This window comes from Geotrypetes seraphini, chromosome 3 (assembly GCF_902459505.1).
Source record: "Geotrypetes seraphini chromosome 3, aGeoSer1.1, whole genome shotgun sequence".
Lineage (NCBI taxonomy): Eukaryota > Metazoa > Chordata > Amphibia > Gymnophiona > Dermophiidae > Geotrypetes > Geotrypetes seraphini.
The window spans coordinates 25,126,676-25,151,113 of NC_047086.1; the positions used below are offsets into that span (position 1 = coordinate 25,126,676).

Below are 24,438 nucleotides of genomic sequence, written 5' to 3' on the forward strand. Positions count from 1 at the left end.
AAGCTGTTTTAATTATGTGTGTAACATTTGGAACCCGACTTGTACAAAGTGGGATATAAGTCAATAAACCATCCTCGCAATTCTTTTTTTTTTTTTTATATCATTTTTATTAAAGAGTCAAAAGGAGAAACAGGCATAAAAGAATGAGCATAAAAACAAACAAAAGTAATAGTGCAAATATACAATAGCTACCAACAACAAAACAAACTAAAGGAGGAGCCCAACAACAGCTACCGGTTATAGACCGAACAACAGAACGTATGTAAAGCCCAAAGAGTGTGGGTTCGCTTAACAGAGCAGCCTCACTATGCAGAAGAAAAAGAGAGAGTCGCAAGGCTCAAAGCCCCCCCTTTCAGGACGATCCAAGATCATCCTGCTTCCTTCATCGGCTCCATAATTTTTCCCAATTTGTATGCCTATTCCCAGCAGCCCCCAGCTCAAGGGACATCACGCACACCACGCTACTCAAAGCAAACAAACAATCAGACATACCACTGGCATATTCCCCATTCAATCTCCCCCCTTCCCCTCCTATGTCGGGAGACTAGAGGTAACTGCAGGAACACCTTCCACAGAGCCAGATAGGCCAGCACCTCAGAGTTGGACGAGCATTTATAAGAACAAAGCTCAAAACGGGCTAGCTCAGACATCTGACTTAACCAGCTGTCCAAAGGAATACCACCCTCCTGTATCCAATAATGTAAGATCGTTCTTCGAACTGCCAACAAGGTCATATAGATAAATCTCCGCTGAGATACAGTGAGACCCTGTGCCTCCAGCAAGGTCTGATCACTGAGAAGCAGTGTTTTATAATCCCACTCTAGATCGCGCTACAAGATCAGTTGAAGCTGCACAAAGGAAGAGTTCTAGAAGGAGAGTTCGGGACACTCCAGGAATGAATGCAATAATAGCGTCCCGGGAGCCCCCCTGCATTTGGTACACAATGCATCCCCCCACAAGCCCTTGCAGGTACCCCTCGCTTTAGTAATGTAGGCCCTATGGAGGACTTTAAATTGGGTCTCCTGCCAAGCCGCGGATTTCACAAAAGCAAGCAAGGTGCTAAAAAGCTCCAGAAATGTGTCAGGGGTATAACATTAAGAAAGATCCCAGTTCCACAATTCCCGTAGAGTATTTCATTGCCCCTGGGAAGCGGAGGAACGAGCCACCCAATACCATACCTAGAGGGAGCTCTGGGAAGCTGGAACATGAAGTAAATGCTCATCCAAGGGACCGCACTGCCACTCCGTCCCATACTGCTGGTGGAGACTCTGAAAATAATGCCGAGCTTGTAAGTAGGCAAAAAATTGATGATTGTGAATCTCCCTCCTGTCTTTAAAACGGGCAAACGTAGAGAAGACACCTGTGTCCTCATCAACCATATGGGAGAGAGTCAAAGCCACCCTGGAGGCCCAAGCAGCAAAAGGAGAATTGCCGAGACCTGGTGAGAAACTGGGGTTACCCTGCAGTTGCAAGAAGGGAGATGCTAGGGGGGACTTGTCTTGGGCTCTACGCCAGTGTTTTTCAACCTTTTTACACCTATGGACCGGCAGAAATTTGTCTTTGTCTAACACAATTATGGCCCCTCCCTTATCTGCTTTTTTGATGATGATGGAGGTATCATTCTTTAAATCGAACATAGCTTTCCTTTCTTCTGTGGCTAAATTTGCTTTATACCGTGGACCTTGGCCAGACAATTCTCTGATGACTTTTAGAACGCACTGCTTGAAAGCACTCACCACTGGGTCCAACGGAATAGGAGGAGACCAAGTGGACTTAGGATTCACTATTGTTCTATCTTGAAACTCAGATGTGTTGGCAAAAAATACTTTGATCTGTAATTTTCTCAAAAATTTTTCTAAGTCGATACAGAACTGTAAAAGATCAAAGTTAGTCGAAGGAACAAAAAACAGTCCATGAGTTAACAAAGATATCTCTGTGTCAGAGAGTGTCCTACTGGACAAATTCATCACCACTGATTTTGACGTGTTTGTGATCTGGTGTGCGGTCTGGAGCTTTGTAATCCCCTCTTTCCCCTTACTCGACTTCTTCTGACCGGTTGGCCTGTCACTAAAAAAGAGGATGAACTACCACTAGAGGGTATTGAAGGTGAAGAAACATCGGAGCTGGTGGCATCCGTAATGTCAGATTTCTTGGAAACATCTTTTTTATACATCCAAGGATGAATCCTATGATTCACATAGTCTTGCTCATTGTGCTTAAATTTGTACTTTTTGTTCTTTTTTAATGATTCTTTGAATTTGTCATATTTTCATTCAAACTTTTGCATTGACAATCAAAGTCCTCACTGGATAGAGAAGATTTTAAATTGACAATTTCCATGTCTAATTTAGATTTTTGTTCATTAATAATCTTGTTGCTGTTTTGGATGATAAGCAACATCAAGTCCAAAGAGCATTTATTAAGGATTTTATTCCAGATTTCTACAAAATCGATATCATCTTTAAAAATGTGTGGGGCTTTGTTCATTCGTAGACCCCCTAGGAATCCTTTCGAGTTTACAGTACTCAATCAGCATACTGCTTTTCAATTCCGTGCTGATAATGGACTTGAAAAGCTTGTTCACTTCTATCCATGGGGAAGAGTTTACATCTGTGAATTGCGTGAGGTCAAACTGTGAAGGGACATTCAACAATGTTCCCCTACTTTCAACAGAAAAGCTGTGCCAGCTGTTTAAGCTACACAGTGTGGTGGGCCAGCTGTAACAAACACACAGTTTGGTGTTTCACAATCAGCGACTCGGTTTAAAGCTAAGTGTCGCTTGTTTTTCATTATGTTTCCACTGTTCCTGGCATCTATTTAATTATATATACATCACAACAGCGTAGGTGGTTATAGGAGCCCGATGAATGAAACCTTTTGCCTGTTTAATGCTTGCAATCTATTGAAATGTCAAGCTCAGGTATCTGAGAGCTCCTCACCACTTGTCAGTTCACCTCTATGACACCAGTAATTACAAAAGTCCATTTGTGGTTTTAGCAGGTTCAATGGCCAAGGCGAACAACAAGGGAGAAAGGGGACGTCCCCCCGGCAAAGCTGGAAAGAGTTCGATAGGCCGCCATTAATAAGAAGTCATGCCTGCAGCGTAGCGTAGAGGCCCTTAATCCAGGTGATACTCATTTAACACCCAAAAAAGGTGTCTAGGGTTTTGCAGCCCAAAATACAGTAACCCTAAACTTATCTATCATAGTCATAAAGTACAACTTTCAATGTTAGACTGCCTTGATAAACTTTTTTTTTTTTTTTTTTGGGGGGGGGGATAGAGGGGTAAATTTTGGAATTATCCATGGGACTTGCAAAATGATTTTAAAAATTCAGGCCAGCTGGGGGAACATATTTGTACTTGATTTAGCACATTTTTATCTAGTAGAGAAATTGAATAGAAATACTAAAAATGAATATTAAAATGAATACAAATACAATCCACCCTTCAGTTAAACATTTCTTTTATATATTTTTTTTTCTTTTTTTCTTTCTTTCTCTGTTTTAAGGAGGAAAACGGCCTCAGAAGCCGCGGGGATCAATGCTGGCCCCAGGGCTATGTCAGAGGGAGATGTAACAAATAAATGTGACAAATACACTAGCTCGATAAAAAACAAAAAAACTGTGGATGGTGATGTTCTACAAGATGATTTATCACTTTTTCCAAAAGAATAAATACAAATATAATAGTCCACATATGTAGTCCTACCAGACCCTACACGGTCTGTGTTTCGGCAAACATGCCTTCCTGAGGGATCCACTTGAATACAATGGTCTCAGAAAACAAATATAGACTATAAAACAGTATGAGTGTCTTTAAACAACTCTCCAAATAACTGTAATGCGAGCAGAAAGGCGCCAAAAAACTAGCTCCCCTGCACACTTCAATCACTGACCGTAAAAAAAAAAACTCCTTTAGATTTTCAACACTTTAGCACAGTGTATCGCAAACTGTGTGCCTCCTGAGATTTCAGGTGTGCCGCGACACACTGGCGAGGAGGAGGGCCGTCCACGCTGACTGCCTGCAGGACGTGCCTCTCATGACGAGAAGCAAGTCCTGCAGGAAGTCAGCCGGCGTGGTTGACTCTACTCCTGGCTGGCGTCTCTCCTCTCCCCGCACCTCCCGGATCCCTCCACCGAAGCGTGGACGTTCGCGCACTTCCAGCCGGGGCACTGGATGTAGGGCTCCTTTTACTAAGCTGCGTTAGGGCTTTAAAGCGCGCTACCATACCGCGCGCGCTAGACCTTAACGTCAGCATTGAGCTGGCATTAGTTCTAGAAGCGTAGTGCACGGTAATTTCCTGCGGGCGCTAAAAACGCTAGCGCACCTTAGTAAAAGGAGCCCTTAGTGTGCCACCGGCCGGAAAGTTTGCGAGACGCTGCTTTGGCATGTAGCAACAATAGAAAAGTGCTTATCTTGATGAAGTTCCATTCAGGAAGTTCTCATGCAAGGTCCTTGGTATCACTATCGATTCCTCTCTCTCCCTCAATGACCACCTCAACTCCTTGGCAAAATCATGCTTTTTCAGCCTTCACATGCTGAGGAAAGCTAGATCCTACTTCAGCCAACAACACTTTGCCATCCTTGTCCAATCCATCATCCTCTCCAGACTAGATTACTGCAACGCCATCTACTTAAATCTATCAAAAAAAAGTATTCTAAGACTCCAGCTAATCCAGAATACTGCAGCCAAACTGATCTTCTCAAAACGCAAGTCTGACCATGCCTCCCCACTCCTTGCCAAACTTCACTGGCTCCCAATAATCTCCAGAATCCATTTCAAATGTTCCTGCCTGGCTTTCAAGATCATTCACGGAATCCTCCCTCCTCTTATCCCACTGTCTTTCAACTCCTCCAGTCCCGACTCCTCCAGAACTGCCCAAAGGCTTAAACTAGCCTTCCCCTCTCCACGCGGCATCCACTATGCAGGCAAACTGGGAAAATCCCTTCTCTTCAAAATCACAGGTCTTTGGAATGACCTCACCACCCCGCTGCGGAACCTGAGCTCCCTTCAGTTATTCCGCAAACAACTGAAAACCTGGCTTTTCAGCGAATTGTAGCTCTATCCTTCCCCCCTTTCTCCCCCCCTTCTACACATAAGTTCATGTAGTCCTTTTTCTTCTTCTCTACCCACTATTTTAAGTTTTTGTAAACCGTGTCGAGCTCCATACTCATGGAGATGATGCGGTATATAAACTTAAGGTTTAGATTAGATTAGATCAGTTTTCTCGATGCTTTGCCATTTAACTTGCTTCAGCCTGTGTTTACTTTAGTAGGGAAACCATAAGGCATTAAACTCAGCACTTTAACTGGAGTGTGGATTGTATTTATGTTCTCCAGTTCCTCCTAGTTATTTAAGGTTTGTGACTACAAAGTATTAAAATGAATAGACACTATTATTTATCATCTGTGACGGTATTAATTCATGTCAAATATTTCACTGCTCTGCTAATTCCATCTAATTCATGACAGGGAATTTGTTCAGCAACAGAAGAGGTTTCAAGCATTTTCTGCAAAGAAGCACCAGAAGAGTTTGCAAAAAGTCAAAGAAATTGCAGAGAACGATGTGAAGGTTGCAATTACCAAAGCCCAGAAGGCGGAGCAAGAGAAAGCGCAAGCTTTGATCAAGGAGGTGAAAAAAGTTCAAAAGCAGGAACTTGAAGCCGTGAAGGAAATAGTGCTGCAAATGAAAAAGAACCAGCAGGATGACGTGGAACTGCTGGAATCCATGGAAAACAGCAAAGTTGAGCTGGAGGAAGAAATAGAAGAAATACGAGCAGCTTTTCAGCGATACATTAATGTCACGTTGCCCATGTTAAGTCCAGGACAAGCAGATTTTCTTTTGCCGCTAAGGAAAAAATATATGAAGGAAGTTGAGGAAGGAATTGTTGAAAGCCCGTTCATCAGCAAACGAAACATAAGTTAAATGGTTCATGTGATGAGTATGTATAAATAAATATTTTTCTCTTTGCTGAATTATTGCTATTTTTAGTGAAATCTGTACCAAAAAAAACGGTGTCAGGTCAAAAGCGCGCCAGGACAAAGGCGCGCCCAGACAATTGAGCGCAGCGTGGAGGTGCGCGCCGCTCAAAATTACTGTTTTTAGGGCTCCGACGGGGGGGGCATGGGGGGGGAACCCCCCCACTTTACTTAATAGACATCGCGCCGTGTTGTGGGGGTGTTGTGGGGGGTGTGGGGGGTTGTAACCCCCCACATTTTACTGAAAACTTCACTTTTTCCCTGTTTTTAGGGAAAAAGTTAAGTTTACAGTAAAATGTGGAGGGTTACAACCCCCCAAGCCCCCCAAAACGCCGGCGCGATGTCTATTAAGTAAAGTGGGGGGGTTCCCCAACAAACACCCCCCCCCCCGTCGGAGCCCCTAAAAACACTAATTTTGAGCGGTGCGCGCCTCCACACTGCGCTCAATTGTCTGGGCGCGTCTTTGTCTTTTGCGCCGTTGTCTATGAACTAAAAAATCAGAACAGAAAAGTACTACATTAGAGTTATTTATTTCATTCATTTTTCTATCCCGTTCTCCTCAAAGAGCTCAAAATGGGTTACAGGTTGACATACATAATATACAGTTAACAGGTTACAATTTGCCAAACTTACAGTACAAGTTTTTATGCTAATTTGACACTTACTAGGGATCTAATACCATGGCCGCGAATACAGACAAACCGCAAATAACTTTATGTATGTTATTCACGGTTTTTCTGTTAAAAAGCCCCCCCAAAAGACACAAAACCGCAAATTACCTGTTTCTATGAAGAAAGTGTCACTATTTTCTCGGTACAACGCTGAGAGGATTGATTTTTCTCTTTGCATCGCTGGGAGCAGCGACTTCCTGTGATATAAATTGGGGGGCGGAGCCTGCACACGTAAAACCATGAATAGCCGAAACCGCGGACAACAAAACCGCGAATACGGAGGAGGGGGGAAGTGTAATTACAGTGCAAGATTTATCAATATAAGTTGTTATCCTAATGTGACACTTAATCGATATTAATATTTCTTTGTAATGTATTGGACTTCGGTGAAGAGGTGCGTCAGTAGAGTGGGCAGACTTGATGGGCTATAGCCCTTTTCTGCCGTCATCTTTCTATGTTTCTATGTTTTTATTGCTTTTCTAAAGTTGAGGAGTCCTATAAGGGATCTGATCTTTGAGGGCAGTTGAATCCAATGGGTCAGTCTAAAGTGGGAGTAGGAACGTCGTTTGGCGGTTTGCGGTTGAAAGTCACGACCAGGGGGCGTTTTGAGGCGTATTTCATCCTGGGAACAGAGGGACCTGTTCGGCACATATGGAGGAAGCTTAGGGTTCCTTTTACTAAGGGCTTTAACGCGTGGAATAGTGCGCGTTACAATGCTGCGCGCACTAGACGCTAACGCCAGCATTGAGCTGGCGTTAGTTCTAGCAGCGTAGCGCGGGGTTAGCATGCGCTAATCTGCTGCGTGTGCTAAAAACGCTAGCGCACCTCAGTAAAAGGAGCCCTTAGTCATTAGGTAGCCCAGCACCATGTCATTGGAACAATGTTCCTCTTTCTAGATTTCCCTTTGTGTGCACTTGGATCATACCTAGGAAAATGTACACTTCTCCCTCCTTATTCGCGGGGGATACGGGCAGAGCCGGACTGTGAATGGCAAAAAACTGCGAATATCTGGCTCTGACCCACCCCCGCCTCCCTTCTGCCTTCCCCTGGCATCCTGGCCTTACCTGGTGGTCTAGCTGGTTTTCGGGGCAGCAGCGATCTTCCTACGCTCCTGCCCCATGCAGATAGCCATTAGGAAATGTCTCAAGAGCTTACGGGAACTCCCCACAGCCATTTCCTAATGGCTATCTGCACGGAGCAGGAGCGTAGGAAGATCGCTACTGCCCCGAAAACCAGCTAGACCACCAGGTAAGGCCGGGATGCCGGGGGGAAGACAAAAATATGGGTTTTTTTTCCCCTCTCCCCCCCAAAAAAAAAATCACGATTATGTGACATCGCAAGTAGGGAAACCGTGAATGGGAAGGGGGAATTGTACACAGAAAACTCAGATACATATTTTTATTTTATGCTCTTTGGGGCGTCTATATTTAGGTGTATATAATTTAGACGTCCTTATACTTAGACGTCCAAATTATTATTATTATTATTATTAGGTTCTTATATCCCGCCATACCCAAAGAGTTCTAGGCGGTTCACATCCGTTACATTAGGATCCGGTCTGAACACGGATTTACAAAAATTTTGTCGGAATTGCAGGTAGCGCGGAAGGAGGCAAAGTAGTTTTAGCACAGGTTTATCATAGTTGGGTTAGAAGATAAAAAGGAGGGAGTGGGAAAGCAGAAGAGGGGGGGAGAGGGAGGTGGGGGTGGGGGGGGTTGGAGTGTATGCGGGGAGTAAGGACTAAGGGTCTTGTTCGCGGAAGAGGTGTGTTTTGAAAAGTTTTCTGAAGTCTAGGTAGGTCGGGGCCTCTAGCATCATTTGGGCTAGCCAAGGGTTCAGCTTGGCCGCCTGGAAGGCAAAGGTTTTGTCGATGAATCTTTTGAGCTGGCATGATTTTATGGAGGGGAAGGTAAACAACTGGATTCTGGATATGCACTATTTATGAATTTAACAAGCAATAATTAGAAGTTAGGTGTCCAAAGGCTTTGTGCGATTCTCAGAAGAGGCGTCTACAATTTAATAGACACACGTTGAAAAAAACGGCACCCGATGGTCTTAATATAGGCATCCATTTGCAGAATCGCATGGCGTTCAGCAATCTTAAGCATTCTAAGATGTCTATATTGTTGCCTAAAATGTAGGCGTTGCAAAACCAAGTCTACTTTTGAGTGTCCCTTATTAGGCGTGCGTTAGGCATGCTTTAGGCATTCTGAAGACGTCCAGATATAAGTGTATGTGTTTAGTTGTGTGACCAGAAAACAACGAACAGACTGCAGATAATTGTACAAGATGCAGGCGTAGTTTATTAGTAAATGCAGTAACATATACAACCTTATAGCCAACCAAGGGACCCGACACGGTCCGTGTTTCGGATGACACGCCTTCCTCAGGGGTCCATGGTGGTTAAGGTATAAAGCAAACACACGCCAATCACGATCAAATGGGAAGGCGTGTTATCTGAAACATGGACCGGGTCGGGTCCCTTGGTTGGCCATAAGGTTGTATATGTTCCTGCATTTATTACTATACAACGCCTGCATCTTGTACATTATCTGCAGTCTGTTCGTTGTTTTCTGGTTGCTGTTGTTTACTGCAGACTACGTTGGATTTTCTTTCTCCCTTTTGTGTTTAGTTGTGTTCCATAACGCATTACTCAAGCAAAACACATGAAAAAAAATAATTACATACTAAATCTCATTCCCAAAAGTTAAGAAAATAAGAAGAGAAACCCTACTCACAGTGGCTGTGTCTTAGAGCAAGTGGGCATGTTTGATGCACAATCTTCTAAATAAAGAGTACCAATGTGTCAAATACTGAAACCTTATCAGATCTTATACAGAGCTCAATGTATACCACGTAACATAAAAATGGCTACATATGTAAGAATTTTTTTGTATGAACTTTTTTTGTATGGACCTTTAGAGCGCAGCCGGACACTTCATATCACCGGTTGCTGAACCAATGACCGACGAAGATGTTAAGCAACCGGTCCAGCTGTGCTCTGAAGGTCCATACAAAAATTACTTAAACAAAAAAGTTCATACAAAAAATTTTCTTACATATGTAGCCGTTTTTATGTTAAGCTGTATACATTGAGCTCTGTATAAGGTCTGATAAGGTTTCAGTATTTGACACATTGGCACTCTTTATCTGGCTCATACCATAAGCATGATGCACAATCTTGACATCATTGTGACAAAAGAATAGCCTTACTGGGTCAGACCAATGGTCCATTAAGCCCAGTAGCCTGTTCTCACAGTGGCCAATCCAGGTCACTAGTACCTGGCCAAAACCCAACGTGTAGCAATATTCCATGCTACCGATACAGGGCAAGCAGTGGCTTCCTCCATGTCTTTCTCAATACCAGACTATGGACTTTTCCTCCAGGAACTTATCCAAACCTTCCTTAAAACCAGCTTTGCTATCTGCTCTTACCACATCTTCTGGCAATGCATTCCAGAGCTTAACTATTCTGTGAGTGAAAAAAAATTTCCTCCTATTGGTTTTAAAAAGTATTTCCCTGTAACTTCATCGAATGTTTCCTAGTCTTTGTAATTTTTGACGGACCCGTTCTACTTCACTCAGGATTTTGTAGACTTCAATCATATCTCCCCTCAGCCGTCTCTTTTCCAAGTTGAAGAGCCCTAACCATTTTAGTCTTTCATCATACGAGAGGAGTTCCATCCTCTTTACCATCTTGGTTGCTCCTCTTTGAACCTTTTCTAGCGCCACTATATCTTTCTTGAGATAAGGAGACCAGAATTGAACGCAATACTCCAGATGAGGTCGCACCATGGAGCGGTACAGGGGCATTATAACATTCTAGTGCACTTCTTAACTATCCCTTTCTAAGTAATTCCTAGCATCATCAGTATGTACCTAGATGGCAGATTGTCACTAAGAAAAATGTGCTGGGGTACCTCACCATCCTGGGGATTTGAACCCACCACCTTGGGAAGATGGAATAAGTGCCTTTAACCACTAAACCAAATCAGCTGCATTTCAGATAGCAGATGTAAATTTGTAAAAAAATGACAAATAAAAATCATCACTTTACAAATTAACACATAGAAATAAAACAAAAGATGGAAAATAAGAAAATACCATTTTATTGGACTAATATTTTTTTTATGTTTTCAGAGGCCAAAACCTTCCTCAGGTCAGGATGCCATAACAGAAGTATACTGCGCTGACCTGAGGAAGGGGATTTTGGTCTCCAATAATTAGTAAAAAATGTACTAAAATTAGTCCAATTAAAAGATTACTTTATTTCCTTTTTCTATTTATAAACTTTTATCAATACAGCTGCAATACTATATTTTAAAGCAACACAAAAATATTTTTTCTACCTTTTGTAATCTCTGGTTTCTGCTTTCCTCATCTTCTCTTCACTCTACTTTCCATCCAGCATCTGACCTCTTTCTCTGCCCCTTCCATCCACTGTCTGCCCCTTCCATATGGTATCTCCCCTCTTTCAACGCCACTTCCATAAACTTTCTACCCCTCTCCCTTCCATCTAGCCTGTGCCCCTTCTCTCCTTTATAAATGATTAATTTCAGCTTCACCTCCTCTCCATTTTTTCTATCTCCATTCTGTCTCCACCCCATCCCCCCATACTCTGGCATCTCTCTCTTTCTCTTTTCCTTTTTTCTTTCTACCCCACCCACTCCATGATCTGGCATCTTCCCTCCCCCCCAAATTCCCCTCCCTCCTCCTCCATGGTTTGGCATCTCCAACCCTCTCTTTCCCTCCCTCCCTCCCTTATGGTCTGGCATCTCTCTCTCCTCTCCCTTCCCTCCCCTCCCTCTCTCCCCACTCCAGATGGGTGCCCCCTCTCTCTCTCTGTCACTTCCACCACCGAAAACTTGCCTTCCATCATTGGCAGTGGCAGCCTTTATAATTTGCTGCTCTGGCCAATGCCAGCAAAGCAGTGAGTTGTGAATGCTGCGGCTGCTGAAAAGGGAAGATGCTGGCACTGGGAGCACCCTCTTATGGGCTGCATCAGGGGTGGACCACCCCCTCCCCCCTTGGAACACCACTGCTCCTCTGATCTTTACTATCTTCTCCATTGCACCTACTGTTATTCCCTTTTATGTTCTCCTTTCCTTATGCATTGTAGTTCTTCCCTCTTTCCTTTTGTTCCTGTCATCATATACTTGTCCACATTTCAGTCTTTTATTCCCCAAATACTGTACCTTGTTTGTCATTCCTTGTTTTAAATTTTGTAAATCGCATTGAATTTATGATAATGCGTTTTAATCAAAAATTTTATTAAGCTTGAAACCAATATCCCAAGAAGCCACACTTTCCATGTAGTACAACTTCAAAGAAAGATCCATTTCTTCCTATATTGTGGAAAATATAGAGATCACGCATGCCAGGGATGGTGTTAGGGAAGTGCAACTAGGACAACTGTCTCCTGGACAGAGAAAGTCCTAAGCCTCCTGGAAGCTGAAGGTGGCAGAGCCTGGTAGTGGGCTTTGGGGGTCCCTCCCCAAATTTCTGTCCATGTCTAACACTAGCACTGGCAGGATAAACATTTAAATTCATACATATTCTAATCACAAAAAAAGAAAATAAAATTATTATTTCTATCTTTTGTTGTCTGGTCATTTTATTTTTGAAGTCATGTTGGCCCCAGGCTCTGGTTTCTGTTTCCTTCTATCTTCTCTTAATTCACTCGCCAGGGTCTCTTGCTCAGTTGACATGTCTTCTTTCTCCATGTTCACCATTCATTTCTGTGTACCTATGAGGGGCTGCTGAAAAGTTCTCAAACTAAGCAAGACGAGAATGATGTGAAGCCATGAAACTTACAAGTTATTCCACACTTTTCTTGACACTTTTCAAAAGTCCCTATTCTCAAAAACTTCATTGGCTGCTCCTCGAGGCAAGAGTTTTATTTAAATTTTCTTGTCTCTGTTTCAAATCATTCTTCGGTTTGGCCCCTGTGTACCTGGTTTCCCACTTCAATTTGGGCTGTACTATTAGGCCCACACTTAGAATCCACATATTTACCCACCCAACAAATAAAGGCCTCCCGCTACAAAATATTCCTGGACAGAACTCTAGCCTTCCAGGCAGGTAAACTGAACGACTGGCTGGGGGTAACATTATCATGCACTCCTCATCCTATCTTAGTTTCAGAAAATTAGTAAAAACGAAACCGTTCAACCGTTTTGTCACCTAAGAATTTGTTGGTCATTACCTCGCTTATTCTGTATGCCGAATTCATTGCTTCTACATTGTCACTATGTCGCTGACTATCCAGCTTTCCTTATTGTACTGGCATTCATTGTACTTGCATTCATTGATTCTATTTTGTAATCTATATCGATTCTATTTTGTAACTATATCGCTGACTGTCCAGCTCCTCTTATTGTAAACCGCCTCGAATTACCATGGCTTTGGTGGTATATAAGAAAATAAATTATTATTATTATTATTTCATATCATTAAAATGAAAAGTGTCAAGAAAAATGTGGAAAAACTTGTAAGTTTCATGGCTCCACATCATTCTCTTCTTGGTTGGGCTGAGAACTTTTCAGTGGCCCCTCATATGCCCAGGCAAGTCATTGTTCATAATGTCAGAGCAATGGCTGCATTGGTAGTCCACTTGCTTCAGAGTGTGGACAAGACATTAATATGTTGCATTTATAATAGTTTAATACTACTTGTCACATTACTAGATACAGCCCGACAACACATCAGTAAAGGAAAAAAAATGATATTAATACAATTAGACCTCTCCGCAGCATTTGACCTAGTTGACCACACCTTATTACTACAAATTCTCGACGCCATAGGAATCTCAGGCAAGGTCTACAAATGGTTTCAGGGGTTCCTCAAATCTAGAACCTACAGGGTAAAATACAATGATATCAAATCAGAACCATGGACAAATCCCTGCGGAGTTCCACAAGGATCACCTCTCTCACCTACGCTCTTCAACCTCTTTATCTCCTCCCTAGGAGCCACTTTAGATACCCTAGATGTCACATCTTTCAGCTATGCTGATGACATCACCATAATCCTCCCATTCGACCCATCAGAGACCACCACCACAACAAAGCTAGAAACAACCTTAGACACAGTAGAAAAATGGATGATGGATCACAAACTAAAACTAAATTCTGAAAAAACAAAATTCCTTTTGCTCGAAAAAGCCCAAACTCCTACCATCACTGAACTGAAAATCAAAAATACCAAATACCCAATACAACCCGAACTAAAACTCCTAGGAGTTACGATAGACAGATGTTGCACAATGCAGCCCCAGATCAACAAAACAACCCAGAAAGCTTTTCTAACCATGAGAAATCTCCGTAAAATCAGAAAATTCTTTGACCAAGCACAATTTAGACTAATCGTCCAATCCCTAATCGTAGGTCTGCTGGATTATTGCAACTCCCTATATCTTCCTTGTCCAGCCACTATGATAAAACAACTCCAGACCATACAAAACACTGCCCTCAGATTGATCTACTCACTCAAAAAATATGATCACATAACAACTGCCTTCTTAGACTCTCACTGGCTACCCATACAAGCACGAATCCAATTCAAATTCTACTGCCTGATATTCAAAGCATTACACGGCTCTTCCCCCTCCTATCTAAATAACCGCTTAAACCAAATCTCCACCTCAAGACACAGAAGAACCTCGAACCCTTTCGCCTTCCCCCCACTCAAAGGCACACAACGCAAGAAAATGTTTGACATCCTTCTAGCAACACAAGCAGCAAAAATCAACCATTCCATCTCCAATCTTATGACAATATCAGACAACTTCAAAACATTCAGAAAAGAAATCAAAACCCTGCTTTTCAAAAAATTCATCCAAATATCTTAACCCCTCCTCTTTTACCTCCAGAAGATTCACCTACCTTCAGATAACCTTCCCCCAAATTACCCACCTTAACACCTTCCAATTAAACAAATACCATAAATAGATTGTAACCTACCCTCTCTAACTGCATTCCATATGTATTTTTCATACAGTTCTTCACTGTCAGTTTAATTTCCATCCTATAAATTCACATAGAATTTTTCTTTTTTCAACCATCTTTATTTTCTCTTCTTTATTAATTTCCAGGTACTTTAGTTAGATTGTGAGCCTTCGGGACAGTAAGGGAATTTTTTAAGTACCTTCTTACTTCTCATTTATAATCTTAATGTATACTTTCTTCAAACCGCTTAGAACCTAACGGATGTAGCGGTATATAAGAAATAAATTACATTACATTACTACCCAGTATATTGCTCACTCTTCTCGGGAGAACAGTGCCATCGGTATCTTCTTTCAGATATTTGGGGGTCTTGATAAAAGTAAATTTGACATTTGTATTTCATGCAAACAATAGTGTAAGACACAGGAACTACAGCCTAACAGAATCTTTCACATCAGTCACACGTGCAGAACATGGATAGACTCTCACCCAACACAGAATAAGGAACCACAAATTGGAAATAAACAGACATATACAAACTGAAATCAAAACCTCTAAGAAAGCTAGACTCTGTAAGCAATGCAGAACCACTAATAGAACAAAAGAAATGCATTGATTTCTATGCTATAACAAAAAAAAAAATTTTCCACTAAACATCAGTCGCATCGACACGGACACAGGACTCCTGAGGAAGGCAAACTTTGCCGAAACACGGCCTGTATAGGGTAAAGGTTCAGGACAAGGTTCCAGTGTGCGTTTTGTTAAAATTTCTAATAAAGCATTGCAATTGTACTCCCTGGCTCGAAGGTCTGGTTCCACTTTATGCATTTTTTGGACACTCCCTTTGTGTTGTGGAACCCTGGTCCTTTGTCTCTGACTTTGGGCCCACTGCTCTTGGCTGTGTGCCCATCCAGCGGCATTTGTGGATTGTGCTTCAAAGCGTAAGCAATCCAGTTCCTAAAATATTTTATTTTTTACCCTTGTCTTGGCAATTTAATTTTTCTAACCAGGTTGGTTCCAGTCTCTCTTTTCCATGTTCCCATACTTTTTCGGTGTCTCCTTTCAATTTCTTCTCTCAACCCCTGTCATCTACACTTCTTTCTCTACATCTAATGCTGACCTTCTCTTTCATATTTTTTTCTCCATTTCACTCTTCTTCTCCTAGTTAACAGTGTAGGCTCAATTCCCCATTCTTTCACTGTCCAGTCATTAGTCTCTCTCTTTTCATCTCCCACATTTATACCCTTCCAAGGCCTCCCATTGTGCTCTCTTTCTCCTTTCCCAGCCTACATTACTTCTCTTTGACTTTCATTCACTTTTTAGTCCCCCATTTCCATTCCTTCCAGCGTCCTCGTCTATTTTTTTCTGGCTCTCATTCCCTCATTAACCCCAGCTCTTTCCCTGTAACTCAACCCTCCATGATATCTAGGCCATTTCTTTCTGCTACCCCCTTCCCATCTTCCTAGTCCTCCTCAACTTATCTTCATTTTCATATTTTCACTGTCTGTCCATAGTCCCATCTCTTTACTCTGCTTCTTAGGCCCCTTGTCCCCCTGATCCTTCACATCATCTCCCCACCTGTCTTTCCATCCCATCCCCCTTTGCTTGCCCTGGGTTCGGTACCATGAAATCTTGCTACTATTTGTGTTTCTGCCAGGTACTCGTGACTTAGAATGGCCACTGATGGAAAACAGGTTATTGGGCCAGATGGACTATTGGTCTGACCCAGAATGGCATGTCCTTATTCCATTCACTCATGGCTCATCCTTTCTGTCCCCTCCCATCTCTAGCAAGAGAACTCTTCCCCCCTATCATTTACCTGATAGGGGTCTCAAAGTCCCTCCTCGAGAGCCATATTCCAGTCGGGTTTTCAGGATTTCCCCAATGAATATGCATGAGATCTATGTGCATGCACTGCTTTCAATGCATATTCATTGGGGAAATCCTGAAAACCCGACTGGATTGCGGCCCTCAAGGAGGGGCTTTGAGATCCCTGTCCTATTCTCTTTCTATACCAGACATGGGAAACTCCGGTCCTCGAGGGCCGGAATCCAGTCGGGTTTTCAGGATTTCCCCAATAAATATGCATTGAAAGCAGTGTACGCATATAGATCTCATACATATTCATTGGGGAAATCCTGAAAACCCGACTGGATTGCGGTCCTCAAGGAGGGGCTTTGAGATCCCTGAATTTACCACTATCAGCCTCTCCCCAATTCAAGTTTCAAGTTTATTTAGTATTTTGATTAGCTCGCATAGTCCAAATCCAATGCGAATTACACAGGTTCAAAAAATTTTTTAAAACCCAAAACATTATAACTAACAGACATAATATTCATTACCAATACAATGGTGTATGTAAGGAAGGAAAGGGATAAAAACAATAAGCATAAATACAATTTAAAAAAATACTAAGAGTAAAAATAAAACTAGGGAAGGGTTAAGACACAGAAGGTCAGGGAACAAATACCCGCTTTATTCTATTGGATCACCTACCTAAACTTATTATAGAGTATGACCAATCTATTGGAAAGCGTCTTTGAATAGCCAGCTCTTTAGAAGACTTTTAAACTTACTAAGAGATTTTTCTTCTCTTATATTCAGCATCTTCTAGAAACATGATGGCAAATAAAGGCCAAATGGCCCATCCAGTCTGCCCATCTGTAGTAACCATTATCTCTTCCTCTCTCTAAGAGATCACAAGTGCCTATCCCAGGCTTACTTGAAATCACAGTCTGTCTCCACCACCTTTTCCAAGGAGACTGTTCCAGCATCTACCACCCTTTTGAGGGGAAAAAAATATTTCCTTAGATTACTCCTGAGCCTACTCTTCTATGACTCCTTGCCCATCCTCCCCTCTCCCAGGATACTGCCGGGTTTTGAAAAGCCGTCCGGACCCCCTGGACATGTCCGGGGAAAATCCGGACTTCTGGTAACCCTACCTACACCTGATTAGATGTATCAGATGTAAATATTGTACTCTTTAATGTGCTCACACTCATTAATATTTAGATTTAAATTTTGCAGGGACAAGCCTCAGACTCTGGGGTACATCTATTTTGAGAGTTGTCATATTTTTCTTTATATTGTCAATAAAAAAAAAATTCAAGTTAAAAGAAAAAAGGCCAATGATTTTGGGTATTGGGAATGTTGGCCAGATAGCACTGCTCAATATATGTGGATGTTTTAAAGGCTGGGCAATGTTAAACAAAACACTGGTCAACTTGATCCTCCAGATTCATGGAGCAGTGTTGATCCGGTCCTGGGTTTACTATAGTGAATGCTGAGACTTCTAGTCTTGCTTTTCTCGGGAATAAAATGGAGAAATGAGAACTACAAGTCCCTGCATGCTACAAGGTAAAACCAGGACTGTATTAACCCTGCCCTATGAATCTGGATCCATTTGGCAGCCTTACTTTAAATATTGACCCAATATTTCTTAAAATTTTTGGCTCAGCTGAGAGCAAGGCTTCATGATAAGTGAATTATAAATGTTCCAAAATAAGCAATATTTTTGGTATTGTATTATCTTGCAACAAATTAACACCATCAGAAAATATATTCGTATTTTCATTTCTGACCACGGTGACCAGGATTGGTCAGCAGCACCTCTCCAGAGGCAGACCTGCCCTCGCGCGTGCCAGTGGGCCCGTGCCCACAACCACTTCCTCGGGGCCTTTGCTGCAGTTCCATCTCCATGGTAACAAGGCCTGTAAACAACTGAACTCACCAGACACTGGCTCGAGCGGGCGCGAGAGCAGCTGCAGCAGCAACAACAACAGGTGAGAGAGAAGCACGATTCACTATCGGGGAACTGGCTGAAGCCAGCTGCAGCTAGACCATTTAGTTCGTTACTAAACCGAGGGTGCAGTAAAAGCTCTTTTTAGGGGGAGGGGGCGAAATAAGGAAGCTCTTTGGAGTAAACCTATGGGGTTTGGGATTCCTTTGCAAAACCGTTTGGTATAAAAGAGCAGCGGGTCTAGTGATCAATTTTATTTTCCTTGCTGTGTTCTTGCGTACATTTCCTTGCACGGGAGAGGACGATTTCCGGTGCATTATGGGACCTGCAAGCACTTACATTAACGAATAGAATCAGGGATCACAAATTTCCACATTTTTTTTAAAAAGCGGGCTTGGTTAGAAACTGGGCGATTTGACCCCTCCCTCTAGTCCAGTGGTCTCAAACTTGCGGCCCGGGGGCCACATGTGGCCCACCAGGTACTATTTTGAGGCCCTCAGTATGTTTATCATAATCACAAAAGTACAATAAAACAGTTTCTTGATCATACGCCTCTTTAGCTATAAATGACAATATTATTATTAAGACTTAGCCAAAAGGAAAGATTTATAAACTATAAAGAGTTTTACCTCATGCAAAATTGTCATTTCTTTAATAATTTATATATTACTAAATTTCACAGTTATTATAACTATATATTCTTGTCCATTACTAATTTTGTATAAAACAATTTTTTTGGTGATGTGCTCAGACCAGTAACCCAATAAATAGTGTAGTCACTGTATTGAGTTTAACAAGGGGACCATCATTGCAATCACCTGTCCCCGACCCTCCCTAAATGAACTTATACTTATTCAGATTCTGAATAAGTATAAGTTCATTTAGGGAGGGTCGGGGACAGGTGATTGCAATGATGGTCCCCTTGTTAAACTCAATACAGTGACTACACTATTTACTGGGTTACTGGTCTGAGCACATCACCAAAAAAATTGTTTTATACAAAATTAGTAATGGACAAGAATATATAGTTATAATAACTGTGAAATTTAGTAATATATAAATTTTAGTTATTCACAGAGTAACATTGCATATTTCCCAATTATTGTTCGACATTTCTTTAATAAGACATTAACTATTTTTTTTCTGAGGCCCTCCAAGCATCGACAAATCCAAAATGTGGCCCTGCAAAGGGTTTGAGATGGAGACCTCTGCTCTAGTCTCTACCCGAGTGCTCTGTGTTCTCTGCTAGTTTTACAGGGGGCCTTGGCGTTCTCTGATACATTTACAGCCCTGATCTCCAGCGTCACAGAAAATGGTCAATGAAAAGGACTCCTTTGGTCTTGGAGGGGACGAGGTTGCATGTTTGGTATATGTTTTATGCATCAGGGATGCGTCAACAGTTGCTTGATACTGTGGGGGTTAGGTATTTAATTTGTCTCTAGTAGTGTATTATTTTGAGAGTTTTAATACAACCAAAAAAAAAACAACCCAAAAATTAAATGATTATCTATTAATTAAATATACATATATTAGAAACCATTAAAAGATCAAAAAAGGAATCTAGTAGACTCTAAAATATACTCATTAAATCATTAATTAATATTTAGATTTAAATTTTGCAGGGACAAGCCTCAGACTCTGGAGTACATCTATTTTGAGAGTTGTCATATTTTTCTTTATATTGTCAATAAAAAAAATTTCAAGTTAAAAGAAAAAAGGCCAATGATTTGGGGTATTGGGAATGTTGGCCAGATAGCACTGCTCAATATATGTGAATTTTTTAAAGGCTGGGCTAATGTTAAACAAAACACTGGTCAACTTGATCCTCCAGATTCATGGAGCAGTGTTGATCCAGTCCTGGGTTTACTATAGTGAATGCTGAGACTTCTAGTCTTGCTTTTCTCGGGAATACAATGGAGAAATGAGAACTAATACAATGGAGAAATGAGAACTACAAGTCCCTGCATGCTACAAGGTAAAACCAGGACTGGATTAACCCTGCCCTATAAATCTGGATCCATTTGGCAGCCTTACTTTAAATATTGACCCAATATTTCTTAAAATTTTTGGCTCAGCTGAGAGCAAGGCTTCATGATAAGTGAATTATAAATGTTCCAAAATAAGCAATATTTTTGGTAGCACATCTGTGTTAAAGTATTGCAAAATAAATTTATTTTGCTTAAACTGCAGACTAAGGGGTCTGCTTAGTGTTTGCTAAAGTGTGGTATCACCTTAATTGCAAAACCTGTAATTGCAAAAACTAGTACTGCCCAATTTCCAATTCAAATTGATTTCGTTTTCTAAAAAAAATCAGCTTCCTGATTTGGTGACCAACCCTCCTCCCCATGCCTTCAGGTCTCCTAAAACAGGAGTGGCAGCGCTGCCTCTTGCTGGCTGTCCACTGCCTTTCCTGCTTTAGGGGGCAAGGGGGAAGGGTCAGTCGAGAAGTGCTGAAGTATCCTCCGGCTTCTCCCTTGGCCTCCCACTCTTACCTTCAGATAATATGGCAGCCTGCAGAGAGGATTGCCAGTGCTGTAGCGATCCTTTTAGGCTGCCATCGTCCTCAGAAACACACTCAATCTGCTGCGATCCTGCCCATGACGTCGGAAGAGGGGCTGGACTGCGACAGAGGGAACGTGCTCCTGAGGATGACGTCAGCCTGCAAGGATCGCTACAACACCGGCGATCCTCTCTGCAGGCTGCTGTATTATCTGAAGGTGAGAGCGGGAGGCCAGGGAGGAAGCTGGAGGATGCTACAAAGAAGGGGGAACATGCACCCTTCAGGGGGCAGGCCTTCAAGGGGGTGGGGCAGGGAGAATGCTGCAAAGAAAGGGGGACCATGCAGGCCTTCAGGGGGAAGGCTTTTAGGGGAGGGGGCCCTAGTGTAGAAGTACATGGAGGGAGGGAGGTAAGGGGGTTCAAAGAGACGTGCATATACCGGACTGGGGGGGGGAGGGAGGTGGGAAGAAATAATGGTATAAAAACAGAGGAGAGGGAGAGAGATGGTGGACAATGGGATTTAGGGAGGGAAGGAACAGAAAGGGAGAGAAGGACACAAGGGATGGTGTGGAGGGGGTGGAGTGGGGTGGGGTGGGGTGGAGGGATAGAGATATTGGATAGCAGGGTATTTGGGAAGAGAAAGGGAGAGATGGTGGACCGTGGGGTGGTGGGGAAGGAGGGTGAGATGCTGGATGAAAGGATAGTTGAGAAAAGGAGAGATGGTGGATCTGGGGATGGTGGGGTCCATCGCTGCAGCTGTGGGGATGGAGATGAAAAAAAAAAAGATGCCAGACTTCCGAGGGAGGGAGGGGAAATGGAAGAGGAAGTCAAAGATTGAATATGGATGGTTAGCATGGAGAAAGAAGAAAGAAGGAGACCCTGGCAAGCGAGTTATCAGAAGACAACCAGAGCCTGGTACCAACATGTTTTGAATAATGACCAGACAACAAAAGGTAGTAAAAATAATTTTTTCTTCTGTTTTGTGGTTACAATATGTCAGATTTGAAATGTGTATCCTGCCAGAGCTGGTATTAGACCGCGAACGTGAGCTAGAATTTAACAGAGAGGAAAAATCTTTTTTGTTTATTGTTTCCACCACAGCGCCGTGTGAGTAGGAGAGGGTAAAGGGGATGAAGAGGCTATGAAATAAACCCACCAGGATGTTTGAAAAAAAAGCACCCAATAGGGCAGGAAAATCGAATCAAATTGAAAAATCGATTCAATAGGCTGAATCGAATTGAAATTTTTTCCCCTAAATTGGGCAGCACTAGTAAGGTCAAAGCTGTTGGAGGCATGGCCAGCATCAGAACTGCAATTACCGCATAATAAATTCCATGGTAGACAGCACAGAAAGTGCATCTGCTCTATCAGTCAGTGCATTTAATATGTTAAATGACCCCAATCCTGGAGTATCAACCCTTACTTCCCGCCTTCATATAATAAATGTAAACTGCTTTGATTGTACCAAAGAAAAGCAGTATATCAAATCCAATTACCCCCATACCTCTCGCCATCGATTCCCCTCCCCCAGTCACCATCAGCATTCCATTGTCATCACCTCGAACCACCCCCAGTACTTATCAGGTGGTTTCTCTGGTTCTGCCTCCTGGGGTGCATGATGATGGTAATCGGAGGCTTCATATTACATGGTGGGGGGGAGGGATTATGGGTGGGGGAATGATGAGGAGTGGAAAGGGATCACGATGCTGCTGAGTCCTGTTTTTTTTTTTGTTTTTTTTTAAGTTCATGAAATTTTTATTGGTATTCAAAAAATGAAAACGTAACAAAAGGAGTATACATCAGATGCGAAAAAGATGTTATAACAATATCTATGATGGAAAATTAGCTAACAGCAGTGCTAGTTAGCTCAATCTGCAGTTATGACAATGCACAGTAATTTCCAATGGGCTAACTGCAAATGCTGCCCAAACCCTACCTTCATAAAAAGAGTGAGATTTTTAGCACGTGGAACACAGAGGATCTCTAATCAGAAAATAATGGGTATACATTGAAGGAGCTAGGGCCAGTACTGGGCAGGCTTGCACGGCCTGTGTCCCGTATATGGACATTCAGTTGAGGACGGGTTGGGGAGGGTTTCGATGGCTGGGATGGTTAAGATGGGCTGGAGTGAGCTTTGACGGAGACTCCAGTAGACGGAACCTAAGCAGACTACCGGGCAGGGCTCTGGGTTTCTGGCCCAGAAATATCTAAGAAAAAGGACCATTCAAACTAAATTAGTTTATGGAGCATTTATGGTTGGGCAGACTGGATGGACCACTCGGGTCTTTATCTGCCGTCATCTACTATGTTATTATGGGTAGTTGCTATCATGAACCAATACGCGCTGTTTAAAGTCTTTGCTAGAATTTTCACACGCATCCACAGTTGTATGCACGAAGACAAGGGGAGAAAAGCAGACCTCAATCTTTTGGCTCAAAAACACTAAAAAAAAAGTTTTTAATCTTTTGGCTCAAAAACACAAAAAAGTGCCAAACGAGCCACTATCATCACAGGCACTGGAAAAAACTTTTTTTTAAGTGTTTCTGAGCTGATTGAGTGTTTTTGAACTGATTGAGATCTGTTTTTCCTCCACTTGTCTTTGTGCATATAACTTATGCGGATACATGTGAAAATTCTCGCAAAGACTTTAAACAGCGCGTATTGGCTTTGGGATATTTGGAATTGTTTTACGGCTGTGCCTTCTTCATATACGTGGCAGTTGCTTTCACGAGCCTGTGCCAAGGCTTAGCACACAGTAAGGGGTCCTTTTACTAAACTGCAGTGAAAAGTGGCCTTCGCATGCCATTATAGTAACATGCATTTGAACCATCCTTGATACTGTTTCTGTTGTCTTTCCTCTTCACTCAACAACACATACAGTCCAGTCACACAGGACAACGTTTAGGGTGCCAGAGGGGTATCAGATTACCCTCCAAGCAACATAGCTCTAAAGCAGGGATCTCAAAGTCCCTCCTTGAGGGCCGCAATCCAGTTGGGTTTTCAGGATTTCCCCAATGAATATGCAATGAAAGCAGTGCATGCACATAGATCTCATGCATATTCATTGGGGAAATCTTGAAAACAAAACTGGATTGCGGCCCTCAAGGAGGGATTTTGAGACCCCTGCTCTAAAGGGTTACTTCCTCATATTTCCCCGAAGGCACCTTTTCTTCACTGTTTTTTTTGTATTTAATCTTTCATTCTTATATAGATTTTTATCAATAAATATTTTTTTCAATAAATAGTTCACTTAACTTAGCTTTCAGCCGTTACTGGAAATCCCCTCAGCCAACGCGTTTTGTTCTCTTTCTCAAGGCAGTGGGGAGGCTTTTGGAAAGTCGACGGCTGTATGAGTGAGATGATAGAAAATAGCCTCCCCACTGCCTTGAGAAAGAGAACGAAACGCGTTGGCTGAGGGGGATTTCCAGTAATGGCTGAAAGCTAAGTTAAGTGAACTATTTATTGAAAAAATATTTATTGATAGAAATCTATATAAGAATGAAAGATTAAATACAAAAAAACAGTGAAGAAAAGGTGCCTTCGGGAAATATGAGGACGTAACCCTTTAGAGCTATGTTGCTTGGAGGGTAATCTGATACCCCT

General features: G+C 42.2%; 2 protein-coding genes across 4 annotated transcripts in view; both read left to right on the forward strand.

Moving 5' to 3' along the window:
* The window catches only part of C3H6orf163 (chromosome 3 C6orf163 homolog), a 32,842-nt gene extending 26,899 nt beyond the window's left edge, over positions 1-5,943 (forward strand). The window contains exon 5 of the mRNA XM_033936357.1: positions 5,474-5,943. Coding sequence (XP_033792248.1) covers positions 5,474-5,927 — 454 coding nt within the window. The 3' untranslated portion in view covers positions 5,928-5,943. The remainder of the gene's footprint in view (positions 1-5,473) is intronic.
* The window catches only part of CFAP206 (cilia and flagella associated protein 206), a 145,009-nt gene continuing 126,493 nt past the window's right edge, over positions 5,923-24,438 (forward strand). Inside the window, exon 1 of one of the 3 annotated variants that reach the window (XM_033937176.1) lies at positions 5,923-5,943. The gene's annotated coding sequence lies outside the window, so the exon portion shown is untranslated. Of the gene's footprint in view, positions 5,944-17,936; positions 17,955-18,246; positions 18,380-24,438 lie in introns of those variants that run through there. The other 2 variants (XM_033937177.1, XM_033937175.1) reach the window with 2 other exon arrangements.